The sequence below is a fragment of the Triturus cristatus genome, chromosome 4_1 (genome assembly GCF_964204655.1).
Source record: "Triturus cristatus chromosome 4_1, aTriCri1.1, whole genome shotgun sequence".
Lineage (NCBI taxonomy): Eukaryota > Metazoa > Chordata > Amphibia > Caudata > Salamandridae > Triturus > Triturus cristatus.
Window position 1 is genome coordinate 395,151,019 of NC_140585.1, and position 26,851 is coordinate 395,177,869.

Sequence of the window (26,851 nt, forward strand, 5' to 3'; positions counted from 1 at the left end):
AGCGGGCCCTCGTGGCCCATGGGACAGAGTCAGTGCAGACTTTGGCAGCCTCCCAGGAGGAAGATACATGTTAGTGATTGTGGATGACTATTCCAGGTACCCGGAAGTACAGCTGGTCTCGTCAACGTCTGCAACCAAAGTTATTCCCAAGCTGGAAAAAGTAATAGCCACTCATGGGCTCTTTGGTGAGCTCCGGACTGACAACGGGCCACCATTCACCAGCGCCGAAGTAGCAGAGTACCTGGCCTCCCACCGGATAAAGCACCTGAAGAGAACGCCACGGTGGCCCCAGGTCAATGGTGAAGTTGAGAGGTTGATGCGAACTCTGAATAAGACTATCCAGATTGCGCTGGCAGAAGGACTCAACTTGGAGCGAGCTGTGTACCAATTTCTCAGAGAATACCGGCTCACCCCCCCATTGCACCACTAGCATATCTCCGAGCCGACTGTGTTTTTGCCGAGTGATTACCGACACCATCCCCCATCACTCCACTTGGGTGGAAGCAGCTAGTCCCCCGAATCTATCAGACCTCAGGCGACATAGAACCAACGAAACAGCCTCCCAGAAAAGACATGCCAAAGAAAGCCCTATTGCCGTTGGTGACCGAGTGCTCGTGCAAGATCGACACCCAGGAGGGAAGTTCCGTACACCTTTCGAGCAGCACCCCTGGATTGTCACCACCATAAAAAACACCATGGTTACTGCCAAGCGAGGATCCGAGACAGTCACCCGCAACGTGTCGTTCTTCAAGAGAGTCCCACCCGCGGATGGAAGCGACGACCCCGAATCTCCCGAACAGGATGAGATGCCCCGGAGTAGGCCTGCAGATCCTAGCTGCCGGCTGACAGGACAAGTAAGTTCAGGCTCCCTGGACTGCCCCACCAACCCACAGTCTCCGCCGCCACCAGATCAAGAACCCGGTGGAGACCAAGGCCCAACACCCACCTTCGGTTCGGTGGACCACTCTCCGGACTCGCAGATGCGGAACAGCCAAGGGAGGTATCACCTCCGACCCTGCCCCAAGCCATCCCAGAAGTATAAAGACTATGTGACCAGTGGTTAGTCGGCGATCGGGTCGCAGTCAGGGTGAGCAGGCGCCACAAGCTACCAAGTAAGACTGTTTCAATTTGTTGTATTGTGGCAAGCAGCCAACGGCCAGGACTGACAGTGTATATTTAGGTTTAAGTTTGTGTTTCATTCTGTTTTCATCTCCTGGCATAGTAGGAATGTAATATCGCGAGAGACGGTGGAACAGTCCACGTCTCTCACGATATCAGGGGAGGTAACTTAGATAAGCCACCCCCTCGATTGAAGAATAATACTGTGGGCTCGACGGAGGTCGAGACCACGTGATGTAAAAGAATAAAAGGCCCAGAGCGCTGGGCATGGCAGTTTTGTGGCTGACCACTAAAGATCCACATGTGTGCCCGTGTGCAATCAGTGTTTACCAGGCCCAGTCACCCAAGACTCTACAACTACTGTGCAGCCGGGCCGCCAAGCATAACTTATTATAGTACCAGTAGCCCCTGCCTAGCTAGGCTAGCCTTGCCCTGCTGCTCCCTCACGTCTGCACTCTGCCTCTGAAGGCGGAAGCTGCAGCCAGGCCAGGCCTCAGGTGAGTGAGTCTGTCTGTCCGAGACGAGTCAGGTCGAGCAGGAGTGACTGGTCCGTGTGGTCAGGCAACTGCGTTACAAATAAGGAAAGATTTTCAGATTTTCTCGGGGCCCAGTCTGGCCCTCCTAACCTTCATGGTAGATCTGAATTTTGTTGCGAGTTGGTGGAAGTACAACCCTGTATTCTAAAAGAAGGGAACAAGGCCCTAAATGCGATTCCGGCTTTTCTCATTACGATTCTAAAGAATCTAGCATTGTTTTTATAATGAAATCCAGACAAAATTTGGAATTAAAAATAATTATTTACACATCTTCAATTTAATTGGCAATCCATCCCTTGGGAAAAGACAGCATTCGACCCACCATGGTGTGCTAACCGCGGAATGTTGTTGCCTCTCAATCCATTGGTTCCTTACCCTTCACACTGAGAGCCGGGTTAGGTGTGGCAGCATTTTCTCATCCCACGTTAGGCAGGGTGCGTTATCCTCAGACATTCACCCAAGGGATTCTAAATAGACTGACAAGGGGGTAACTTATTTCTTAACTCTGTTATACTGAGGATTTAAAATATAGGACCCATCCCGAGCATTCCCCATCTTAGACACAATAAGTACTCGGTGCGCCCAGGTCTCCCACTAAACAAGCTTATTTGATGTAGCGCGCGCCATGTTTTTTGAACGTGCATTGGCTGGAGTCAGGTGACGGTGTTCAGCATCTCATGCCCGCTGGATGGTGGATTCAAATATATTAGCATTGACGTCAAGGGTTTGCATTATTTGTTTGCTCTGAAATACACCTTTAAATGTAATAAATACAACATATATATATTATAGTTTGCGATCCAAAAATCCTCTGTCATCTCGATTTCCTTTTTTTTTTTTTTTAAATGGCAATTTGTTAAGCGTATGGTTTAGGAATTAAAAACTCAATACACTGTATGAGCAACCAGTATGGTGTAACTCTCCTCCTCCGAGTACCGCGCCGGGAAAAAAACATGTTTCTGCATGAATAATTTTCAAAGATGACTCGGGGAGCATTAAACGTAAATGATTATAACATATCAAAATTCAAATTTAACTTCGGAAATAATATTTTGAATGCAAACACAGCTGGTATTCACATGGTGTGCTACACATTCTCTCTGAAATAATATTTAGCACCTAAAATCCGTCAACTGCGCTTTTTAACTGCATTTCCATCTTTTCTGTTTATAAAGGTTTGCTTCAGTAACAGATGCTTTAGCACTTTGGATCCGGCCTCCTTTCCCACCTCATTACTCTGCTTATGTCTTTTCCTCAGCATTTTACAGGGCTTTTCACCGCACCGTGCGGCCGAGCAGAATTTAATTATTATAGTACTAGCGGCCCCTGCCTGGCTAGGCTAGCCTTGCCCTGCCCTGTCCTGCTGCCCCCTCGCGCCTGCCTCTGAAGGCTGAAGCTGCAGCCAGGCCAGGACTCAGGCGAGTGAGTCTGTCTGTCCGAGACGAGTCAGCTCGGGCAGGAGTGACTGGACCGTGTGCTCAGGCAACCGCGTTACAAATAATTAAAGATTTTCAGATTTTCTCGGGCTCACAAAAACCACTGGAGTCGGAGATCAAGAACAGCTCCTGGCTGCGCTCCCACCTGCTAGCAGGCTGCAAACACAGCACTGTTCACAGTGGTAAAATAGGTTTGGTGTGATAATTCGGGGGGGGGGGGGGGGGTGGCAGGGGGTAGGGAAAGTAGGAGAAGTCCCAAGGTTGCACAATGTATTTCACCGCTCTTGTGCTTACGTACTTGGGGAAGTGGCGCGGAAGCTCTATCAAATAAGCAATTGTTACTTAAAAAAAAAAAAAGAAAAAAGAAAAAAACATTCAGCCTCTTAAACGTGGTACCAACATGTTTGCAATTTAGGTTTAACAGATTAAAAAATAAAATTTTAATTGTACAGTATGGCCGTCTCATAGCAGGCAGGTATATTTAGAACAGATATGGAAACCTTTTAATTGTAATACATTTCACAGGAAAATATTATTCATATTGGACCAAAACATGTATTATTGGTTTTGAATTATTGTAACAGAGATTCGTTAAACACATAAGGATGAGGACTACGAAATAAAAAGGGTAAAAAACAGAAAGAAAAAAAGCATTGGGGGAGGAAAGTATTGGCCACCATCCGTTGTTCCTGAGAGCACTACTTTTTAGGCAGATATACACTCGTAATCTGGAAACATACCAGAAATCACAGTAGAAAAGAGACAATTGCTGAAGTGAGTTGGACCCATTGCTCAATGCTGTGTTGAAGGGCAGCAAAATGCGCCAGATGAACAGACCAATGGAGGAAGAGGGAGGCCCCAAACCCCTCGTTATATGGAAGGATGTATATGATATTTATTTTATTACATGATGCGGAAAATAAGTTAAACTGGTCTCTAGGCTAGACCTAACTCAGACCTTTCATACCTATAGTATTAGCAACGATGTGGGTGTCTTATCTGCTTTTTTCTTATTAAAAATGAGTTCTGGCATTGTACTTAGTGAACCAGTCTTAGTACTGGGAGATTTTGGTCTTTTCTAGGGTTAAAGGTGAACTGAGGGAAGCCTTGCTTGTGCCCGAGCTTCCTGGGCGAGCAGAGCAAAATATGGCCCCCAGCCCCCCCTTGCAATGGGAACCAGACACCTTTTGATATCTCGGAGTGCAGGTGCACCACATAGAGGCATGCTTGGTGGCTGGGAATGGGGGAAAGCGATCCCCAGAACCAGGCAGGCCTCACCCTTATGTCCCGCCCCCTCCACCCATGAGACGTGTTTCTATTATTAAATCGTCATACCACTACAATTGTGCTTGTCCGTAGAAATTCCGATGGTGTCGAGGGAGTAGTTTTTAGAGAGTTAACTGCATTCTTACTGAATTAAAAAAAAAATTGTAGTGAGGTTTCAGCCAGACCAGACGTACACGTTTTGTCCTGTTATACCGCACCTCTGGTTTCACGTGATTTTGCTGATATACACACTTAGTTTGTAAAGTGTGCAGATGTTCCCGCACAGTAGTTCAGATAGGTTATACAAAAACATTTGAATATCACATTTAAAGGGGCTCAAAAGTTGGTAATAAGCAATACTATCAGTGAGCTCAATTGGGTTTTTATTGTCCTTGGAAGGATTAAAGTTAGTTCAACGGGGTGTGCTGTGCACAGTTGAGCAGCACGTGTGTGGCAGATGTCGCCAATCTATGAACACTTAAGGGCACGCTGGATGACAACAGGAGTTGCTGAAACAATATGTACCTTTAAATCCGGAGGTAGTAAAGTACAGGAAGTCGCTTTGTGAGACTGTAAGACTCCGCAATCCATTGGTAAGGATGGCATTTAATGTGGTGAGAACAGGGGGCCTCTACGTGCAGACATTCAGGACAGCGAGTAATCCAGAGTAAGATGGGGTAACACAGGCAAGGTGATACCGTGATAGGAGGAGCAGAGAGAGAGAGGGTGGGAAGAGAGAGAGAAAGAGAGGGAGGTTTGATTATTGTATGGTGCTGTAGCTGTTTATCAGTTGCTTTGAAATAAAATATATGTGCCTTTATGCACACACCAAACGGGGAATTGTTTGACTAACCTGGCTTCATTTTTGCATACTGCTGGACTTGTTTTTACCATGCACTTTCAAAGTATTTTCACCTTGATGCAAGAATAAAGTTGGATTGTTTTACAAAACATGCTTGCTTTTTGTATATTGCTGGACTGGTGACTGCTTTATTTTGCACTTTGAAAGTATTTGCACTTTTTCTTTTGCTTTACCAACTACAGTTTGTATAGATAGTCATTAGGTACTTGCTGATATGGTTTGTTTTTATTCTACATGCAGTATTTATGGTGTTGCTTGCACTTGTCTGTAATATGTGTACCTTAAAATATGTAATTAGCATTGTTTACACTACAGAAATGATAAATTAAAACAGACAAACACCTGCATCAATGTTCTGAAGCATCCAAACAGTTTTCTTCCTCAGCCTTGTTTGCCTGCCTGTTTTGCAATGCTTACTAATAAAGACATTATGATTGAAATTGCTTCCTCAGTTCACGTTATCATCATGCACAACCCTAGACAGTCGCTAGTACGTTGTATGCAGATAATTCACCAGTCTATTTCTCTTGACTTTCGCAGGATACTGAGTTATAGCTTGTGTACTTCTCATGTATATTGTCAGTCGAGTTTTTATGGAATTGCAGGTTTGGGTTGGTCTTTCAAAGTTTCAAGGTATTGTCAATTCTATTTCAGACCCTTCATAGTTCTTTCTTCTTCAGCCATAGGCAGTTCCTGAGACAATAGGATCGCTCCTTGGCGTTGTCCGGATTGCTGCCTCAGTTAAATAATCTGCTTTTGACAGTAATGTTACAAATGGCATAGCTTGTAGGTTAAGAGTGTTTCCCACTTTCTCATTAGAACTTAGAGAAAGACAATATAGAGGCATTTCATTTCAATGTTGGAGGTTTCAAATCAAAATATACTATATTTCTGGGTGGTAGGGCAAAGTGGTTGGTGGTGGGCTGGGTCGCCGGGGGGGGGGGCTCCATGTGCTTTGCAGGGGGGCCTCCTCAAGTGTCGTTACCACACTGCCATTGACTACTTTGAGACCCCAAAAATATTTTTGCATTTCGTTTTTTTTTTTTATATTGGCAAGGGCCAGGCAGTTGCTCCAAATGTAACGCCGGAATCAAATAAATCGCTAAACAAGCACTGACACGGCCAAAGTGCTGGCCAGACCTATTGGCTTTGCCAATGCTTGTTTCATAGAACTTCTGTAGCTCCCCATAGCCCATTCTTCAAATCTGTGTCCATATGCAGCACATGCCCAAATGAACCAGGTAAAGTCACTACACATCAATACGTCATTAACACATTAGTGCATGTGCATCAGCCTTATATCCAACACATGCCAACTGTGCCTAATGGCAAAAATATATTTAAGCAGCATTGAGTAACTGCACATGTACGCAGCGGTAATGACCCAGATCTTGAAGAAATCTGAAGTGATAGATACACATCCATATAAGATGTAGTCTACGAGTAAGATGCTTTCAATTGCCTAGTCACTACATTTTTGGTGAAAAAATCATAAATAAATATAATTTTTATGGAAAACGCTGTTTTAAATGATTAGGATTATTACTAGTATCAGTAAAGGATTAAAAGTGTTGAATTTAAATGTACAGAAATTCACACATTGTGCTACCAAAGCAAAGGTACCACAGATTTACACTGAAAATAGTAGGATACACTCCTGTTATTATCGTTGTATTTTTCTATCAGGGCCGAGGCTTGGTGGAGACAGGCTGGAGGGGGAGTGTTGGGCACTGCCTTCACTGGGTATGTGGGTTTGGCCGGCCGTCTCCGTCCGGCCCAACCCACATGCGCAGTGAAGCTCTCTCCAACCCCAGCTTCATTGGTGCTCAGGCCAATCCCGATGCTGCTGACAACAGCATGAAAGCAGCGCCAGGATTAGCTGCAGTGCACTCTGGGAGCCTGTGCCTAGAGAAGCAAGGTGCACGATGCGGCGAGCAGGTAAGTGTTTGTTTTTAAGAAAAATGTATTAGCCTCGTCCCCGTTCCCCACCTCAGCGCCCCTCCCCACCACTCTCAAGTCGTCGGCCACTACGGAGCTTACAGGCAACACACTAAGTAATATATACTGTTTCTTCAGCTCCGCATTCTAGTGCCTTTCTGAGCTGTATCCCAGAGTCCCTGCATCCCTTTCTAGTGGGGCTGGTTATTCCCCATTTGATATGGAAGGTGACATTCAGATGCAGCCCATGCTAGTCTGCAAGCAAGAAACAATGAGTTTGGCTTTATGAGTCTCCAACATGCCTGCAGCCGCAAACAGTCTTACCGGACCCGATGGCAGCTGGCAAGCATGGGAAGACCGGGATGCATCTCTGCGGGCTCCATTCTCCCAATGCTGAGAATCCATGACCTTTTGTGGTCTTTCCCCATGACAATCCCAGGCCTCCAGATGGCCCACTTTGGTGTTGGACATCCTCCTCCATTACTTTTCACCATTAGCAAGTGTTCCTGGGCATAACGATCCAGGGTGAGGACCATGCCCCTATGGTGGCCCCTGTTATGGCTCACAGGGATCGCCAATTTCCTCCACACAACAGTAACTGCCCTTACTCTATGGTAGACTCCTCCTGGCAAACATGGGTTGCACACTGTCTCTGCACAAGGGTGAACGCCCTTACTTTACAGTGCCCCCCACCTAGCAGGTATACAGGAGTCACCGACAGATTTTTCACAATTGCGATAGCCATTACTTTATGGTTGCCATCTCCTAACACACAAGGGTTGACGGCTAGGTCTGTCCAGTGCTCCTGACCAGATGGGTTGTCTCGCACTTTCCTCACTGGGATCCACTATGTATGATGCCCACTATGCCTCCAGGCGATCTCCTCACAGAATCTTCTGGTTTGCGCAGGCAGGGCAAAGTCTGCTGCTCCAGGCTCAGGTCAAGTGGACTTGACTTCCTGGATAATGGCCCCTCACCCAGCACGGAGACTGGCAGATCTTAGTCCCTTTCCCTGGTTCCAGCAGCTCTCCCCTGTTAAACAGTGCTGTTGAACAAAGTGTGGCATCACTACCGTTAGGCTTAGGTCATGGTGCACAAGCATGATGAATGTCTGCCTATGACCAAAAATCATTATCTGGGGTTCATCGATCCATGCAGCTGGGACACCCAGGAAAGGGGTGCATGTCTGTCACTATGCAGGGGACCTTTCTGACCCAACAATGATTATACATTTGAATTCCCGTTTGATGTAATTTACTTGAGCTCACTTGAAATTCTCATTCTTACTCCCCATGAAGCAATTTATATCCAAGTAACAGTTTTAAGTTTTGGATTTTTGCACATTTGTGTAAGATTTAATTACAAGGAAGTAATAAAAAAAAGTATCAGTTCATTTTAGAAACCGAGCTAAAGCAGAGTACATACACGCCGGCTGACACGGACAATGCAAGCATTCTCTGACAGCACGGAAAATTCGGAATAAGGAAAATATTTTCACGGCATAAGAAGCTTGGAACTCTACGATATGCTCTGCTGATCTGACATTGAGATACACTTGAGTGTTGACGATGTATTAAGCGAATTGGATAAGGCCCCTTTTTTTGATGAAGACGCTTGTATAGCCCTGTTGAAGTCAGTTTGGCTCATGTACCGATGGCGAAACATGTTGGCTACGAATTGTTACTGGCCAGAAATTGTGATTGAAGCTTACTCTGAGAACTCCAGAAGTGAATTATAACTTACTGTGACGATGGAAGAATAAAGAAAAACCAAAGAACCAAAGAACACGGACACTTATTACTAAAGCAGAGTTTGTGAGGTAAAATATTCGCCATTAGATTATGTTGAAGTGTAGGAGACTTTACTCAGACAAGCACTTTGTCATGGTCTAGTATTGCTTCTGGAGGGAGCGACGTCCATCACCAGTGAAAACAGGAATGCTACATAGTGGAAATAACTGCGCAACAAGGTACTATAAAAACTGCAGGCATTTACCCTTTTTAGGGATCTACCATGTAGATACTTTACCGAGTAAGGTGTCTTCAGGATGGATGTCAATGGGAGACGGAGACATGGAAGAGTTGATGGCATTCTTGCCTTCTTCCTGTAGATCACTCACTGTGAAGAAAAAAACATATGTGTTTTAACATTGAAGGTTTCTTAGAAATTGTTACAAGTTGCACAGGTCACAAGGGGAACAAATAGCACAACAAAGAAACTGGATGTAATAGAAGCCTGAAATTTCAACAAAAAATAAAATTTTATTCCAGTGCAAAACTTGCTTTCCGTTGCCTTTTTTAGAACCAGGTTATATCTTGAAACTTAACGCATGGCATGCAGAGCAATACCTGCAGTATTTAAGTCGTTTGGTAAAGCTGCTCTTACCTCTTTCTCCAAAAGTTCACAACAGACAAAGTTACAGCTTTAGCTGTATGTTAGAGAGCACTACGATAAACAATACATTATACTCTGATTGGGATTTGGGTTTGACCCTGGCCCTCTACTGCATGGCTGTCCTCTCCATTTCAGTTCCCTGGTGCGGATTCAATGGTATTTCTGCCTGTTTTTGTGTGTGGAGGTTTTAGGCTTCACACTACTTTAATTGGTTGAGGGCACCCTGCCTCCACTGAAAGCTGGGACCTAATTTTAAGAGTGGGATTTGACAGCACAGCTGGCATACAGACCGGTTTCATACTGGGCTTTGGGGCAACTCTTTTCAACCATTGGCTTCATTCATCCAGTCTCTTCAGCCACTGGCTTGAGATATTGTCAATTATATTTTGACTCAGACCACAGGAGCATCTCTTTCATATAATGCTACTTGCTTTTTGGATTGACCTTTCTGCCTCCAATAAAAATGCCTAGGGTGAAGTGCAGAAGGAACTATGTTACATCCCCATTTGACCGCATGCTAGCTCTCAGTGCTTGTTCCCATTTCCTCTGATGTGGGCATTCACTGCTCTTTCCCAATCCTCCCTTGAGGGTTGCTTTGTATTGCTCCTCTTCCTCCCTCTTGTTGAGTGTATCGCTCCTCACCGCTGCCGCCTCCCTGTTTTTAGGTCTCGTCTGAGACAGCGCTTTAGCGCTGCTCTGGCGAGACTTATAGGAAGCGAGTTTTGGAAGTGCAAACAGTGCTTTTCAGGCCGCCAAATACAGTGCATGTGCCCCGGGCGCGCGCACCATTTGGCAGCCTGAAAAGCACTGCCTGATCACTTCGCGGCCCCTTTGATGTCCTCAGTGAGCCGTGCGGCCACTGAAGACATCAAAGTGCACACCATTTGCACTGTGCCCGCCCCCACTCCCCCCTCCCACTCCCTCCTCGTCAACTTCAGTACGCGCTAGTTTTAATTGGCACCGCTCAACAAACTCTGTTGGGCATTCAGCATGCCTCGCCTCACAGCTGCAGCCTGAAGGTTTCACCCGATGCCAGCGCTCACAGAACACAGCCCGCACAGGAGACGGCACTCACAAAACATCCGAGAAAGGGTCTTTTGTTATTACCTTATATTTTGCACATCTTCTCTCCTCGGTCGACTTCTGTTGCCTCCTGCTACTCTTGTTCTCCTCGCACCCCCTTCTCCCTCCCACAGCTCCTCTTCTCCCACTCGGCGCACAGCCTAATTGTTGTAAATTTGACACGCCTCAGGCTGTAAGCGCACTATTACACACACACTGTGCTTTGCCTACTATAAAACATTTCTTTTAATGTTTCTTCCTTTTTTAATGTACGTCTTACTGCACCTTAACATACTTATACGCTTCTACAAATGTTCAAGTGTCCAGCTACGAATATTTGTTGTGCCATTCTAGTCCCGAGATGTGATTGCACTAGAATACGCGTTCGCCATATAACAGTGTTTAATCAAGTTACAGTGCGTACCGGCTCTTTAATGTTATCCCTGTTGAACCAAATGTCACTTACATTTTTTAAGGAACATCGTCCTCCGATTACTGCATTTACAGAATTCTAATTTCTATCTAGTGTTACCAGCGCAACATCAATACACTCCACCAGCTACAAATCACTGACGATAATTAATTTCTTTTCATATTTTTATTCTTCGAAAATGTAATGCATTTTAATTGTGCAGCTGCAAACTTCCCAGAGTCAGCGCGTCAGCTCTGCAGCAGGTACGGGCCCAAGGAGAAGCCGTCTGCGGCCACCCCCAGGACACCCATGACTGTTGCTCTTTCACACTCAGGATTGCCATCCACGTTCACAGGCGCTGCCCCTCTCCCAGAACATATCCCCACCCTACGGCAGTATATTTCAGAAGCAATACGGTGCTTCCTGCAGCTTTTGGTGTCTGCATCAAGTACCAATGTCACCCCTCCATTCCCGCCCCACCCGGCAGAAAGTCACCCCGCCTCCCCGTCTCACCCTGCAGAAGGCGTTGATTTGCCACACAGGCTCAAAACAAATTGCGCTCTGTTGTCTCGGGCTCCAGAATCAATTACACCCCCTGGCCGACCCGTGTGGGTCACCCTCCTGCGGATTTACGAGGCACTGCTCATTTCCACATCAAGCGTGGAACAGGCCCGGTGGCAAATGAAAGCAAAATGAAGAGATGGTCTCTCGTCCGTCCGCGGGGCATAAATCAGGCCAACCCTTCAGGGCAGTGATGCACGCAGCTTTATCTTCCTTTGCCTGGGCACACTTGTGTGTTCTTTACTGCCCTTCTGTTGACACTGTCTGTCTCAGGTTGTCACAAACTGTTTACTCTGTCCATGACCCATTAAACAATTTCCCAGACTTTTAATTTCTGCACTGGTTTAAACCAGAAAATATGCGGCATGCGGTGTGTGTTATTATGCCAACATATGGAACGCTCTCTAAAACAGACCCCATAAAGCTAATTTTAGAAAGCAAATAATTCATTCACCCGTCAATCCTAACAGTTTCACTATAGTGCCACTAATATTTATATATATTCTTCCTTCAATGTCTTACATTGAAAAGAATGCTTTCTGCCCTAAACACTCTACAGTGAGCGCAACTATCAACGACAAACGTTCTGCACTCAAACATCGCATTTTAACATGTAGAATCCATATTTAGACAATCCATTTTCCTCAAAATATGAGGTATTGTCTACGAGCCCCAGCTCGTGGACAATACTTTCACTTTTGCAAAAGGCCAGTTCACCTCTGCTCACTACCCCGACCCCAGCTGCGCTCACACATCTGCTCCTCGTCTTTTTTTTTTTATGGATATGTTGCCACAACTCTTTGTGCACGGATTAGTTCAGTGATGAACCACACCTGATTGGAAGTGGGGCCACTTCTGCTGAGGCCCACTGTTCAATCTGCATACGTTAATGGGCGAGCTCCTCTTCCCCCCCCCCCCCCCCAATAGAAACCCATCTGCCTGGGAAAGGCCGCCCAGCCCCCCACTGGGCCAGTGGCGGCATCTGAGACAGCCCAAATTGGCCACCACTCTGGCCAAAAGGCAACTTAGGGCTGCATCTCCGATACACGCCCATTGACAATCGCTCCTGTTTTGCAAGTGAGCTGTGGTCCAACTTTTTTCTTTTTTTTTTACAACCGGTGTTGCTTTTTGACCAAAATGGCAATAAAGAAATGTAAACAAAGTATGTGCTTTACAAGGCATGGGAGAAGGCATCGTGCAGGCAATGTTGGTTCTAAGATTCGGGGAATCCACAGTAAAACCCGGCCCACTCGCCCACAAACAGTCAGAAAAGCATTTACAATGCAATAAGTTTCGCATTTATACGAGTTCGAGCTATTGCCATTGTAAATGACAATGCTTTTTTTTAAGTTTGTTTTTTTTAAAACATAAATAAAAGGCACTGTCATTTACAATGCCAATAGCTCAAACTCGTATAAATGCGAGACCTATTGCATTGCAAATGCTTGTTCTCTCTGCCACTATCATTTCATCCCATCGCTTCCGTCTCCATTATCTCTACTCTGGTCTATGCTATTGCTGCATGCTGCTGCATGCAGTGATTGCGATCCTTCAAGTTTTCTAAATTAAGTTAGCAGAAACCGCTTCAGCAGGGAGGGCAGTGACTGCCCCCTACATCTCACTTTGCCAACTCCTGCTGCAGATTTTCTCCACAGACCCAACTCCATACCCTGCCACCAACCACTCCTCTCCTCTGCCACTGCTTCCTCCATGCCCTGCCTTCATGCACAATCTCTGCTCCTCACATAGTTGTTTAGGGATATTCCCCTTTCTTTACACTATCAGGGCATACATCATGGGTCTGTACTGGGATGTGGATTCTTGTTACCCACTTAATACAAAATGCATTTTCACAGAAGTCGATTTGAGGCCAGATTCAAAGGTTTGGCTCTATTTTGGTTTCTGTTTGCATGACTCAGCCAGGTGGCAACTGTTTCAGGCGGTAGCATAAATACTTCATGCATTAAAAAAAGGCCAAACAGTGAAAAGTGCACTCTTGAATGAATTGTACATGCAGGTCAAGAAGAGTAAGTAGTGTTTATTAAAGACACACCAGCCACAGCATGAGCCATAGACTTCTAATCAAATATCTACAAACACAGCTTCATCTTTCCATGTTCTCTCATGGAACCATCACTCCTGATGGTTCTAGAATGTAATGTTAAGAAGAATGTGAGAGATACCACACAGCTTCACTTTTTACTAAACTAAATAAACGGAAACCTATTAATACAAAACTCATAACAAAATAGGATAACGGACACTGTTATGAATCCTTGATAAATTATATCAAGTCTATGGTAACAATATGTAAGAAATCTCAGAGGTCAAGAACAGTGACTTCCGTGATCTTCGTGCCTGAATACCAGAGTTACTATGACTAGTATCACACCTACTATAACTGGTATCCCCCCAACACCATTCATCTCGCTGTTCAAACATGCACCATCGCATACATCAACATCCACATTTTACACACAGTCCACCACATTTTGCAACTCTTCTTAGATTTCAAATCCTCCCATCCTGGGTTTTAACTGCATTGTGGAACATTTTTACTACGTTCATAGGCCTGGTAAAATTTGACCAGTGCCATATCCATTGGGGCTTTAACTATCACCAATTCCCCAGCCTTTATTTCCAATGGCCTAGTGATGTGCACTTCAGCATACCATTTGCTGCACTCCTATTACAACTTCAATTCTGTCTCTAGGAGGGACTAGTATCCACACTCACCCAGCCTTTGTCATTGTATCCATGCTGGAACTAGCTTAGAGTTGGGTTTCCTGCCACTCAACAATTCAAAAGAAAGCAGTTTTGTCAGTGGTTTGTGTGAAGTCAACTAATATGCTACAAGGGACTTCATCACGTCATCTTTCAAACACATACCATTGGACTTGGCCAAAGGAATGACTTCCTTAAAGTCATATTAAACCTTTCTGCTATCACGTTCATCGCTCGGTAAAAAAGGGCACTAAAGTGGTGTTTTATCCCATTGCTCTTCAGATATACTTGTGTTTCCTTTGAACAAAACCGTGCTCCATTATCAGTAAGAACTGACGTAGGTAGTTCTCTCTGAAAGGTTTCTTCTAGAACCTTGATGACACTCCTGGTGCAGATACCGGACACAAAAAATCTCTGGCCATCTGGTAGTAATCTACTAGAACTAAAGGAAAGGTCACTTCACCAAAGGAAAGACCACTAATATCCACTGCTACGTCCATCCATGATCCCCCAGGAAGTTGTTGGCAATGCATGGTTTTCTAGCCAGGAAAATCTTATTGTGACCACATTGTTCTTTTATCACTAACTAGCCTCTCTATTTGTGCATCCATGCCAAAAAGGTTGGACTGGGATGCGGGCAGAGTGATTGCCAGTGGCTGATATTTAAGCAAGACTTCCAGCTATCCCTTTGTTGTATAGCTTAGTGTGTTGCCCTAAGTGGAATGGGTATCAAATGCACACAGACACTGAAACTAAGCTATACCTGGATGAAGAGCCCTAACTAGAGCTAAACTGGCCCTAACAGAGTGCAGCCATCTTGGAATGTTATATTGTGTACTTCAAAGATGGCAAATAAGTTGCATCAAAATTCAGTGTGACTGCTATCCTGTAAGTAACAATCCAAGATGCCTGTCCACCACAGTTTTATAACCAACTGCAAAGTCAAGATCTGTGGCGAAAAAGCACTGGGAAAGTGAGACCAACTGACTTTGCTATAACTTACTTTTTACCTGTGATTTTTTTGCTTCTGCATGTTCAATTGCTACATGACTTGACAAAGATGTATAAACATACATTTTATGGTATTTTATCTGGAATGCATTGCATGTATCGCGCACACTACAAAATTATCTCTAGGTGACTATGACCTGTCCATTCAGGGTTACATTACACCATCAAAGTTCTGCTAGTAAATAGCTAATGCTAAAAGTCACAGCAGTTTATGGTAAATGTTTAGATATAGCCTCAAATATCACTGGAAGGTGCAGTCAACTGTTGGACCCAAGACTAAATGGCCTTTAGAAACCACCTGTATTGATAGAAAGGAACGGCCAGAGGGTAGTCTCCTTCAAAGAAAGGACAGTCCGACTCCACTAAGAAGTGTGAGAAGTGGAACTGTGGTTTCAACCAAGGGTCCTGTCTTTTTCTAATGTGCACTCATCAGCAGAGGCGCAAACTGTCAGAGTTAGACCTGGTACCATTGGCGTGAGTCTCCCTTCCATTTTTTGCTGATGCCTCTTCAGTTTGTTATTTTTGCTGGTTTTAGATGCTTTGGGCACTGTGCCACTGCTATTCAGTGCCACAGTGCAAGTGCTCCCTATTGTAAATTGTTGTAATGGATTAGTGACTCCATGATTGGCTTATTTGATTTACTTGTCAGACCCTAGTACAGTGCACCATGTGTGCCCAGGGCATGCAGATCAAATGCTGCTAGTGGGCTTGCAGCACTGTTTGTGCCACCCACATATGCATCTTGTAAAGTGTGTCTCAGGCCTACCATTGCAGAACCTGTGTGCAGTCTAGTACTGCCATGTTGATTTGGTAAGTGCACCCACTTGCCAGTCCCTAAACCTTCCCTTTTCTACATATCAGACACCCCTAAGGTAGGTCTACGGGCAGGGTGCATTGTAAGTAAGAGGAAGGACATACCCTGATGTGTGTGGCATGTCCTAATAGTGAATTACAGCCAATTTCGTTGTTCACTATTGCAAGGCTACCTGTCCCCATAGGCCAGAATGGGCAGTTTGATTACAACATCTTATAATCCTAACTGACCCAGGGAACATGGTGTAAAAACGAATTTAGTATGCCTGAACTCAGAATGATAACATACATCTTTTAATAAAGTTGGTTTTAACATTCTAGGTTTGAAAATACCACTTTTAGAAAGTAGGTATTTTCTTGCCTAACCATCGAGCCTGCCTTTGCTAGGTTTGTGAGTGACAGGAGGGCTTGGGCTCCAGCAGTCTGATGAGTCAGGGCTGTGCTGAATAGGGCCTTGGCTGCATAGAGAGTGGGGTGGTGGAGATTTCCTTTCACTCCCGTGAGCCCTCATAGAATAGAGAGTAGGGGGAGGAGATTTCCTTTCAGCCCACCTAGGCCAGGTCTCCTTTCAACAATGCTGTTGCCACCTCCTGCCAGGAAGCTGCACCAGGGAGGACAGAACTGGTTTTGGCCAGGTACAGACACTCTCTGCCTTCAGAGAACAAACTGAAGAGTAGTATATATATTGGGGCCCAGACCCCAAGACTTTAGATCACTTCTGGGAATGAAGACTGACATTTGCCAAGGAGAAGAACCAGAGTATCTGAAGGTGTTTGACTGCCCCTGTGCCAGTTTGCTATTTTCTTGGGTTGGCCTGCAGTGGTTTCTTTATTGCCAAGGAAAGGGGAAAGACTTTTATTGAAACTTTCATCTTCTTGAAGAAGAATCTCCAAGTGCTTGAAGTGTGCCTCCTGCTGAAGTCTCAGGGATACAAGACTTCACCACCAGCTCCCCCACTGAATTCCCTTGCTGGGGATTCTGTCTGCAGAAGCCTGCATGCTGTTGGGAGCTGGAAGCACGACTCAACGAAAAGAAGCGAGTCGCATCCGCAGCTGTTGCCGTCGGATCATCGGAGAAGCGTGTCGCCACCGCAAGGGTCGCTGTCGCATCACTGGAGAAGTGTGTCGCAGAGCCTGTCTCAGCTCGGAAGTTACAGAGTTCGCCGCATGGCAGTCGGGCATGCACGCATAGCCTTCACGTCGTCGCATTGCATCAAAGACGTCATCTCGCATCACACCGGATCCTCGCGTCGCATCGAGGCGCCAACTTGTCGCATCGCAGCCGAAACGCAACACGAGATCGACGCATCACCTCCTCTCCGGTAAGGAACAGACGCATCGCCTACTTTGCGCAAGCACTGAGGAACAGACGCATTGCCTCCCCGAAGCAAGGAACCGACGCATCGTTCTCCCTGCGAACCTTTTGTTTAACTTGCATGACGCATTTAAGGTACTTTGTGGGAAACGTGTTGCATTTCCCATCAACTTGAACTAAGCTATTGCTACCATCTTTAAGTCTTTTTGATTACAGTATTGTGGATTTTTGTCATTTTGGGTCTTGCGTGAAGTCTATATAAAGATTACTTATTTTTATAAAACTTGTGTGGTGTCCATCTGTAGTGTTTTCACTGTATTACTGTATGTGTTCACAAATGCTTTACACACTGCCTCAGAGATAGGCCTGCCTGCTCGTGCCAAGCTACCAAGAGGGTGAGCAGGGGTTATTTAGGAGTGTAGTCCCCTTACCCTGACTAGAAGCAAGGGTCCCTACTTGGTCAAAGGTACCTACCTCTGCCAAATAAAGACCCCCAGTTCTAACAGTCAGATTTTGCATTTGTGCTGAAGACTACTTAAAAAAAAATGGTCACACTGTTCCACTCTGCTGGACACACCTAATTAAGGATGTGCCAAAACACAAATCTAGACATTGCATCCAATGTGTAATTTGGGCCCAATGACTTTTTTTCTTTTGTTTAGGTTTCTTTTTTTTTTAAAGACTGGGTGGGGCATACCCATCCTTGCTTCAGCTCATAAAGTCACCCTCTGCCCTTCCCCTTCTCCCACACCATTGTGACAGAAAGACAATCTGGTACAAGGATGTACAAAACAAATGCCCAAATAAGCATATACCCCACCCCAGTATTCTTTTAGACACCAATTCCTCCTGTCTAGTGGGCTTTCTGCCACATGGGACGAAGACTGAAATTGAGCCCTCTAACCCCTCCCACCCCCTAAGACTGCCCTGGAGTGCAGATGGTGTAGACCGGCTACGGGAAGGGCAAGCCCTGCACCCCATTCAGTTTCTCACTATTTTCGCCAGGCAGTCTGATGGGTTCTCTGTCCTCTCTGGAGTGGACAGATAGGGAGTAAACACCAAACCGGACCAGTCATAGCATCAGGACGCCTATGAGATCATCAGCACAAAAAGTAATCATGAAAGATAAATGTAGATATAATGTGGTGGATAGGGACAATCCCTTTAAAACACCAGTTCATCTTCCCCTATCACGGGCAGATTGGGGGATTAACCACTAATCTGCCCTCCTAAGAGGAGCAGAAATTCCACCACAACACCTAGTTAAAAAAGTAAGAAGAATAATGGGATACCAACGCATTTTTTTCATTCAGTGACACTCGCAGGTACCAGATGGAATTTATGCCCAAAGTGAGAAGACAGAATGTGAGTTTAATTCCATCTGCCAGCCCATGTCACAACTATGCCTAAAGAAATAATGCCAATTTCCATTCACTTGCCATGCATAGTGGCTACAAATTTAGGCCTCTTGAGAAAACCATTTCCCCACAGGTGGTTGTGGAACCAATGCAAGTGATAGGAATGAACCAAAACAATAACCATGCGAAGTTCACATTGATACTACATTGATTTCATAAGTTCCAAGTGTTGACAGCCTCGTGTCCAGAATGACCAGCCCCACAAACAATTTAGGATACTATTTTTTTCAATCAGGAAAAGGGTGAGATTGCAGAGTGGTAGGACTTTTGTCAATCTCCACAAATTCACTTCAAATTTCCCTCTCGGAAATGTGAAGAAAAACGTATTTTAACCAAACGTAGAGCTTTGCAAGGCATTCGGGGAAAGACAAAATGCTGGGACCCATGCAAGTCACACCACCCTGGACTCCATAGGGTGTCTAGTTTTGAGAAATGTCTGGGGCTGGTAGGCTTCTGTGGGAACTGGCCAATCTTAGGACCAAATACGCAGCTACACACATCCGCAAAGAGATTGAAAATACAAGGCTAAATCTTGCTGTCCCCAAGTTGCATTTTGGGGTCCTTCCTGATGTAGATGATTGGCCCACTCACACAAGTAGGTACTGTTTCTATCTGGAGAAGTTTGTGAATAAAGAATTGTAGATCATTTGATATTATCTATTGCATTTCTCTCCATATATTGTTTCCAAAGCCATGTCAATTTAATAACTGAGTTAATCTTAAGGTAGTGTTCTTTTTACTGCCGGCATGTTTTATTGTGCAACGTTTGTGTCATCGCTGTAATGTGTGGTCAACAATTAAGTATTACCATCAGCAGGAGCACCTTAAAGAGTTTAGGCACCAGAATTACTTGTGCTGTACAGACTGAACTATGTTAATGTCATATGGGGAGGTGGTCTAGGCCCTCCTGTATGGGATACAGCAGGTCAAAATGCTGAGGTCCATGCCCTGTGCTGGTTGACTTGAAGACCACTTATTGAAGTACTGATTAGCTGTACTTGGTGCTGGTAATAGAGTTCAATTTAAATCAGTCTGCAATGTACACTGTAGGTTCAGTAATACGGTCCAGCTACATGCACGGAGTTGCAAGCTTTACAAGCCAACTACGCCTCTGTGCTCAGTGTCTTGAAGCCATCATATTGTCTTGCGGTGCAGTTGTAGTGCCCTGTGCTGCTCCTTTTCAATGCAAGGTGCCAGTCACAAAGGTGCTAAAGGTTCAACATTTAAAAATACATCAAACATCTGCACAGAGTTCTCTCTTTAAACGTTCAGCCTCTGCTCAGTGGTGGGTCTGCATAAATCTTCAAACATTGGGAGGGTTATGATTGTGCTAGGCAATAAGTAAAATGCCACTTTTCAAAAGGGTTAAAGAGATTTGTACCACAAACAGACCAGAGATCTCTTGAAAATGCAATCTCCCATATACTCCCACCTCCACACCCCAACCCCCACTTGTGAAATCAATGTTGATTTCCTCCTAGAAAAAAAGCATTGGCAAGGCCAATAGGTCTCACCTATGCAAGAACTATTGGCTTTGCCAATGTGTTTTAGCCATGTTGTACACCAGCGTGGATGCTGTTCAGGATGGCTGAAACTTAATGGCATAGAAGAGAGTGGCGAGAGGAATGGCAAAGACTGAAGTAGAGTATTGTGGAATGGCAGAACGTGTTTTGTATTGGAGTGGAATAGTGTGGAGTCGCTTGGAGTGGCATAGAGTAGAGTGGACTAGTTTAGAGTACATTGGCGTAGAGTGTTGCAGAGTATAGTGGCGTATGGCACAGTGGTATAGACTGGAGTGGTGTAGAGTGGCCCAGAGTGGAGTAGAGTGGCGTAGAGGGCAATGGTGTAGGGTGGAGTGCAGAGTGGCATAGAGTGTAGTGGCAGTAAAGCGGTGTACAGTGCAGTTGCAGAGTGCAGTCGGGCAGAATAGATTAGAATGATGTACAGTGGATTGGGGTGAGCGCAGGGAGCATAGAGTGGAGTATTACAGAGTAAAGTGCATTGGCGTAGTGTGTATAGGCATACAGTGCAGTAGCATAGAGTGCAGTGTTGCAGAGTGGCGTAAAGTGACAGAGTGGAGTTATGCAGAGTAGATTGGTGTGGCCTAGACTGGAGTGGTGTAGACTGCAGTGGCGAAGAGTGCATAGGCATAGAGTAGAGTGGTACAGGGTAAAGTAGAGAGGCGTAGCGTTAAGTAGCATAGAGTGCTGTGACGAAGAGTGGAGTGGTGCAGAGTGCAGTAGTGTAAAGTGTAGTGGTGCAGAGTAGAGTGCAGTGGTGTGGAGTGGTGCAGGGTAGGGTGCAGGGGTGTGGAGTGGTGCAGAGTGGAGCAGAGCAGAGTATGCATGTTATGGTAGAACACATTTTCAATTGAAAGGACCATTACATTTGCCCAGACATACAGTTTCAGTGCACAAACAAAAATGTGTGGAAATTGCATCACCTAGATTAATGATTTGTTTTGATAATATTGAAGTATTTGTTTTACTTCAGAAATAACAAATGTGCTTCATTTGTGTTCCTAATTCGGATATATTCTTAAATGTTTACACAGTTCACCACCAGTATCCAGCAAAATGGTCACGTAAATTTGCTCCCTTTGTAATGTTGTGTTATCAGTGATTTATAACGCGTGTAGCTACTCAGCAGAGTGTCCAGGTGCGAGCCCAAAAGAAAACAGAATACAGAAATAGTGGCAAAGGAAAACCAACTTAGTTGAATAGGAAATGTTTAGTTTTTTCCTAAACTGAGTAGAATTTTGAAGACTGCGCAGATCCAGGGGAAGTGAGTTCCAAGACTTCACAGCCAGGTAGGCCAGGGAACTGCCCCCCTTTCTTTTCAGACAAATTCTGGGTGAGGAAGCCAGGTACGTGTTCGAGGAGCGCAAGAGTCTGCCCGAGACATAGAATGAAAAACGGTTCGTCAGATAGACCGGGCCATACTCAGAGCACGGCATGGTCCGTAACCAGAGCCTTGAACTTGACCCTAGCTTTAACCGGCAACCAATGCAAGTTGCGCAGATGCTGCTTAACACTGGAATGTTTGGGTAAGTCCAGCAGCAGCCGGACAGCGGCATTCTGCACAACCTGCAACTTATCCATGAGGTAGCCAGGAAGACCAACATACAATGCGTTAGCATAATCGAGACGGGAGGGAACTAAGGCCCGAACGACCGCTTCTTTGGCAGAGAGGCGCAGCAGGGGCAAACATTTTCTGAGAAGCTTCAGGATACCAAAGCAGGTGCCTGTCAGTTTGCTGATCTGTTTACCAAAACTGAGTTTTTCGTGAAACCAGATCGCAAGGTTTTTTACTGGGAGACCCGACGAGGAGGGCCGAGGGGCATGATCAGGCCAGAAATTGTGCCGGAACAACGAAGGAAACTCTCGAAAGAACAGAATCTCCGTTTTGTCTTCGTTATATTTCAGCTGTGCAGACGTGAACCAATTGAACACAGTTGACAGGCAGGCTCATGCGGTAGCGGTCTCATGCCTTTTCCAAGAGAGTATCATCAGCATAAGCAACCACTTTTGCACCAAGGTCCACAGCCAGCTGGATTAGAGGGGTCATGTAAATATTAAACAACAAAGGGCTCAATATAGAACCCTGAGGGAAGGAGAACTAAACAAGAACACTCAGAAGACAGAGCCTGACATTTGGTCTTTGAATGCACAGCAAATGTGACAAGATAAGAACAAAATTGAAAGGTCTGTTTACAGAAAGCGAGTTTGTGGAAAAATACAGTAAAAACGGTTTAGGCAATAAGAGGGACAAACTGAACCCGGGGAGCCTAAAGCAAATGAACCCAGCAAACAGAGAGCCAGAAAATGTGAATTACAAATCACAAAGCCAATAGCAATCAAAGGGAGGTATGCATTTGTAGGTCAACTTTCTTAAGGTCTCCAAGATGCCTTTAGCAAACCAGACAGCTATGCTAGCTGGCAGGCTGCGACAGGGGTTCACAAACAAACTTGTTTGGGACCAATTACATTTAACAAAGTAGTCTAGCCAAAACAGTGACTGATTATTTTGAATGCAAAACCAAACAAACCCCCACAGCTGCCAAGAAACCACAAGTCATGTAGGACACCTTTAGCCAGTTGTAGATTTTTTGCTAACACAACTTTGGATTCTGAGACTTGTAGTGGTGCTTTTCTGTAAGTATCAGCGTAAAAATCTTGAGCATGCCAAACTGCATTTTGCTAAAATATCGGGGCTAACACAGACCTACTTGGGATCTATGAATCTCTGATTCCACTTTCACTTCAAAAGTCAGCAAGCACAAAGAATCAAACCAGGACTCTACCTTGGTGATGAATTTGAAACTGCGTGTGGAGTCACTGAGAAACCATAACGCAGGCCTCTCCAAAGAGTAGCTCGTGAGCTATTGGTAGCTCTACAGCTCCCTGTACGTAGCTCTCCTGTGAGAAGCACCCATTCAAATTTTTGAAGCTTTTGCTTGATTAAACAAATATATATTTCCCAAAATTTTAAAGCGTGTATTCAAGACAAAAGTGTGTATTTTCAGAACCCATCAGCTTAGCTGGTTTTTAAAGCCAAATGGCTGGATTTCCAAAATATATTTAAAGCGTATATTTGAGCGATAAATAATGAGCGTTAGGGATACTTCATACTACAATTATTACTTAACCTGCTCATTTGTTTTCTGGCTCACCCAGAACAAAATCTCTTTATTCTGATCATAATGACAGCAATGTGCTTCCCACCATTCTACGCTTGACTACACCACTACCAAAAGGAGGACGACTCCAGTGGGGAATTTCTGGTGGACCTGTACCCATCTGCTCTCCGGCCCTTCCAGAAAAGAAAGGAAAGCATGCTACAGTAGAATTGGCCCACCACTCATTTCTATACCCTGGTGGCGGCCCACGCCACCACCCCAGCAGTGTCTGCTGTAAATCATTATCCCGGCATGCCCTAGCGGTCCTCAGCCTCTGCTACTCACTCATTTCTATACCCTGGTGGCGGCCCACGCCACCACCCCAGCAGTGTCTGCTGTAAATCATTATCCCGGCATGCCCTAGCGGTCCTCAGCCTCTGCTACTTTCTCACACTTGGACCTGCAAGACAATCCCTGACTGCTTAGTAAGTGAATCAGGTACCCTCACAAAATGAAACATCAAGTGTGACCCCTAGGCACCATTGCCGCTTCTGAAGCCCACTCCTAAGAAAGGCCTACCTACGCAGAGGCTGGAACGTAGGACTCCAGTAGCAACAGTTCGAGGACCCTGGGTGTCCAAAACGGTACAGCTGTGAAGGCTAATACACCAAAGCCCCTACTACAGCCCTCCTTCACTACAAGGACAGGCCTACCTAGGCTTCCGCAGCATAGGTTCAGACTTGAAGGCCTGTGCTGGGAGTCTCCTTCAGCTTCAGTCTAGACCTCAGAAGCCAATGTACCTTACCAGCAGCAGCCGGACCCTAGAGAGATTCAGCTCTCAAGGCCAATCCATTAGACCTCTCACCTGGGGGCAGTCTTAAACTCCAGGGACAGGCTCAGCTCAGCCTCAGAAGCCAGGGTCTAACTTAGACGAGTCCTATAGTAGCTCAGCCCTCAAGACCAGTTCACCAGGGAAGTAGCGTGCATGTTCAGTTCATGGGACAGGCCCAGATAGGCTTCAGATGCTTGGTCTCTTAGTATCAGCAGCCGGACCCAAGTGGTGGCCAGAGTAGGTTACACCTGTCCACTAAAATCCATACTGAAGGTCGACTCCAGTCTTGTGGACAAGCCTATAAAGCAGTGCACCCTAGAGCAGCAGTGACTTGTGCCAGTGAAGCAACTGGACCCTTGCTGTGCCCAGTGTCAGCCACGTTCACAGGCCAGTCAACCTCACCCTGAGGTGCCTCTACTGGCCTCATCTTCCAATCGCACCAGGGACCGGCAGTGCAGGACTTGTGTGCGCATCAAAGTAAGTTATCAAACTTTATGGTATCTTTATGGTATTAGCGGATGGACAAAAGAGACAGGGCAGTTGCTGTGCTCCTTGTCCAAGCACTCACAGGTTATGCTAACCATCATCACCTGGTCTTGTTTCCTATCCCTGAAGTCCTGTCTTGACAATGCATTTGCTGAAGAGGAGAAAACCAAAATGTTTAACTATTTACAAAACAATGAAAGGTCAGTGCAATCGCCTAGAACACTGTGGGAGGTGTTCGAGGCATAAAAGTGCATCATCTGTATTGCAAAACATGGGGTTCACAAAGAGCTTCATGGCAGTCTCGAGCATCTTGAGACTTATCTTAAAGACTTAGAGCAGAGATACTTCAATGCACTGATGTAAGAAATGGGGCAGTTGGTTGACTGGGGTGTGAGCCCTGGTCAAGCAACAACCACAACCCTTGCCAAGGTGAAGTCACAAGCAAACCCCAAATTAACCTGAGCTCCACCTTCTGGTACCTTGGCACAAAGCAGTCAGACCTAACCTGGAGGCCATGTGAAAATTATTTGTGCAACACTTCAAATAGTAACAGTGAAAATGCACCCAAAAAGGAACCCACTCTAGTTTAGATAAATAGAGTAAAATATAATAAATAAAACCAGACCAAAACGACAAAATTCCAATCAGTAGAACCAAAGTATTAATTTTTAAAGATTTAAGCGCAAAATAGCACCATAAAGCGCCAACCGTGGCTATCTGGTTGTGCGGGACCGGGAGACAGTCACAAGCTCAGGCTGACTGCAATGGTTGGTCCTAGTGAAAGGTTACCTGCTCAGTCCACCGCCTAGAGTCCTGTTCATGGTGAAGGGCCTCGAGGAGCAGGTAAGTGTTGCTGGCAGGTATCAATACAGCACGAAAAACAATTGGCATCATGGACGGTCGAACTGGTGCTTCGCAGTGTCAATCCACGCAAGTGGTCGATGCTGTAGTGCGAAGGGTTGGGCTGAGGGAACTTTGCGTTGCAGGACTGTGCAAGTGACAATAACTCGGTACCACCAGAACTGGTTGCGAAGAGCCCAAAAACTTCAATTCAGCCTCTCCATGGCCACACCAAGGGACCAGGACCTGAGAGGCACCACTTGGGGGTCAGGAGCTTGCTCCATCTGGACCTGGGTGCAGGAAGTTAGGAGCCTATTATGTCCCTGTGGCTCAAAACAGGAGGCCACAGACTAGCCCTTGGAGTCACTCTGGGATCAAGAGATGCAGGTCCAGTTCTGCTCAACCAGGCAGAGGGCAGCAGTCAGCAGGGCATCACAGCAGGGCAGCAGTTCCTTCAGAGCAGCAGACCAGCAGAGTGGTATTCCTTTCAACACCACAGCAGTCCCTCTTCCTGCCAGAGTATCCATAGGTCCAGAGTACTGAAGGGATGGTGTCGGAGGTCCAGTAATTACACCCAAAAATGCTATTGAAGTGGGGGTGAAGCTTCAAGAGGTTCCCTTTTGAAGTTCCCAGGCATCCTGTGCTCCTTGCTTTGGTCCCAGACCAACTACAGGGGGTATACAGCCCTTAGTAAGGAGGCAGGAAACAGGTTATTCAAGTGTAAGTAGGGCTGTGCTCCGCTCCACCCTCCCATCCTGCCAGTGATGGCCCATCCAGGCCCACCTAAGCTCTGTTGTGTGTGGCTGTCTAGGAGGAATACACAAAGCCTGTCAGATACACCCAGTCATGTGACCAGAGACAGGCTACAGGCACTAAATGGCTAAGGCAGGAAAATGCCAACTTTTCTAAATGTGGCATTTCCAGAATTGAAATTTAAAATCCGACTGCACCATAATTTAGGATGTTTCATTACAGTTCCAAAGACAACAAACATGTACTGGTTAACTGCTCCCATTTGGAAATTGCAGTCTATTAAATGTCATAAGGTAACTCCAATGTTAGTCTATGGGAGATGAAGGCCTTGCCATAGTGAAAAACAAATTGAGGAGTTTTTCACTACCAGGGCATATAAAACTCAAACCTACATGGGCTCCTTTTTAACTACACTGCACCCTGCCTCTAGGCTGTTGACGGCCTTCCCTAGCAGTG

General features: G+C 45.5%; 1 protein-coding gene across 7 annotated transcripts in view; it reads right to left on the reverse strand.

The window, feature by feature from the left end:
* The window catches only part of PARVB (parvin beta), a 515,092-nt gene that overhangs the window by 273,290 nt on the left and 214,951 nt on the right, over positions 1 to 26,851 (reverse strand). For all 7 annotated transcript variants that reach the window (XM_085652456.1, XM_085652460.1, XM_085652461.1 and 4 more), the window contains exon 2: positions 9,186 to 9,275. In XM_085652456.1, coding sequence (XP_085508582.1) covers positions 9,186 to 9,275 — 90 coding nt within the window. The remainder of the gene's footprint in view (positions 1 to 9,185; positions 9,276 to 26,851) is intronic.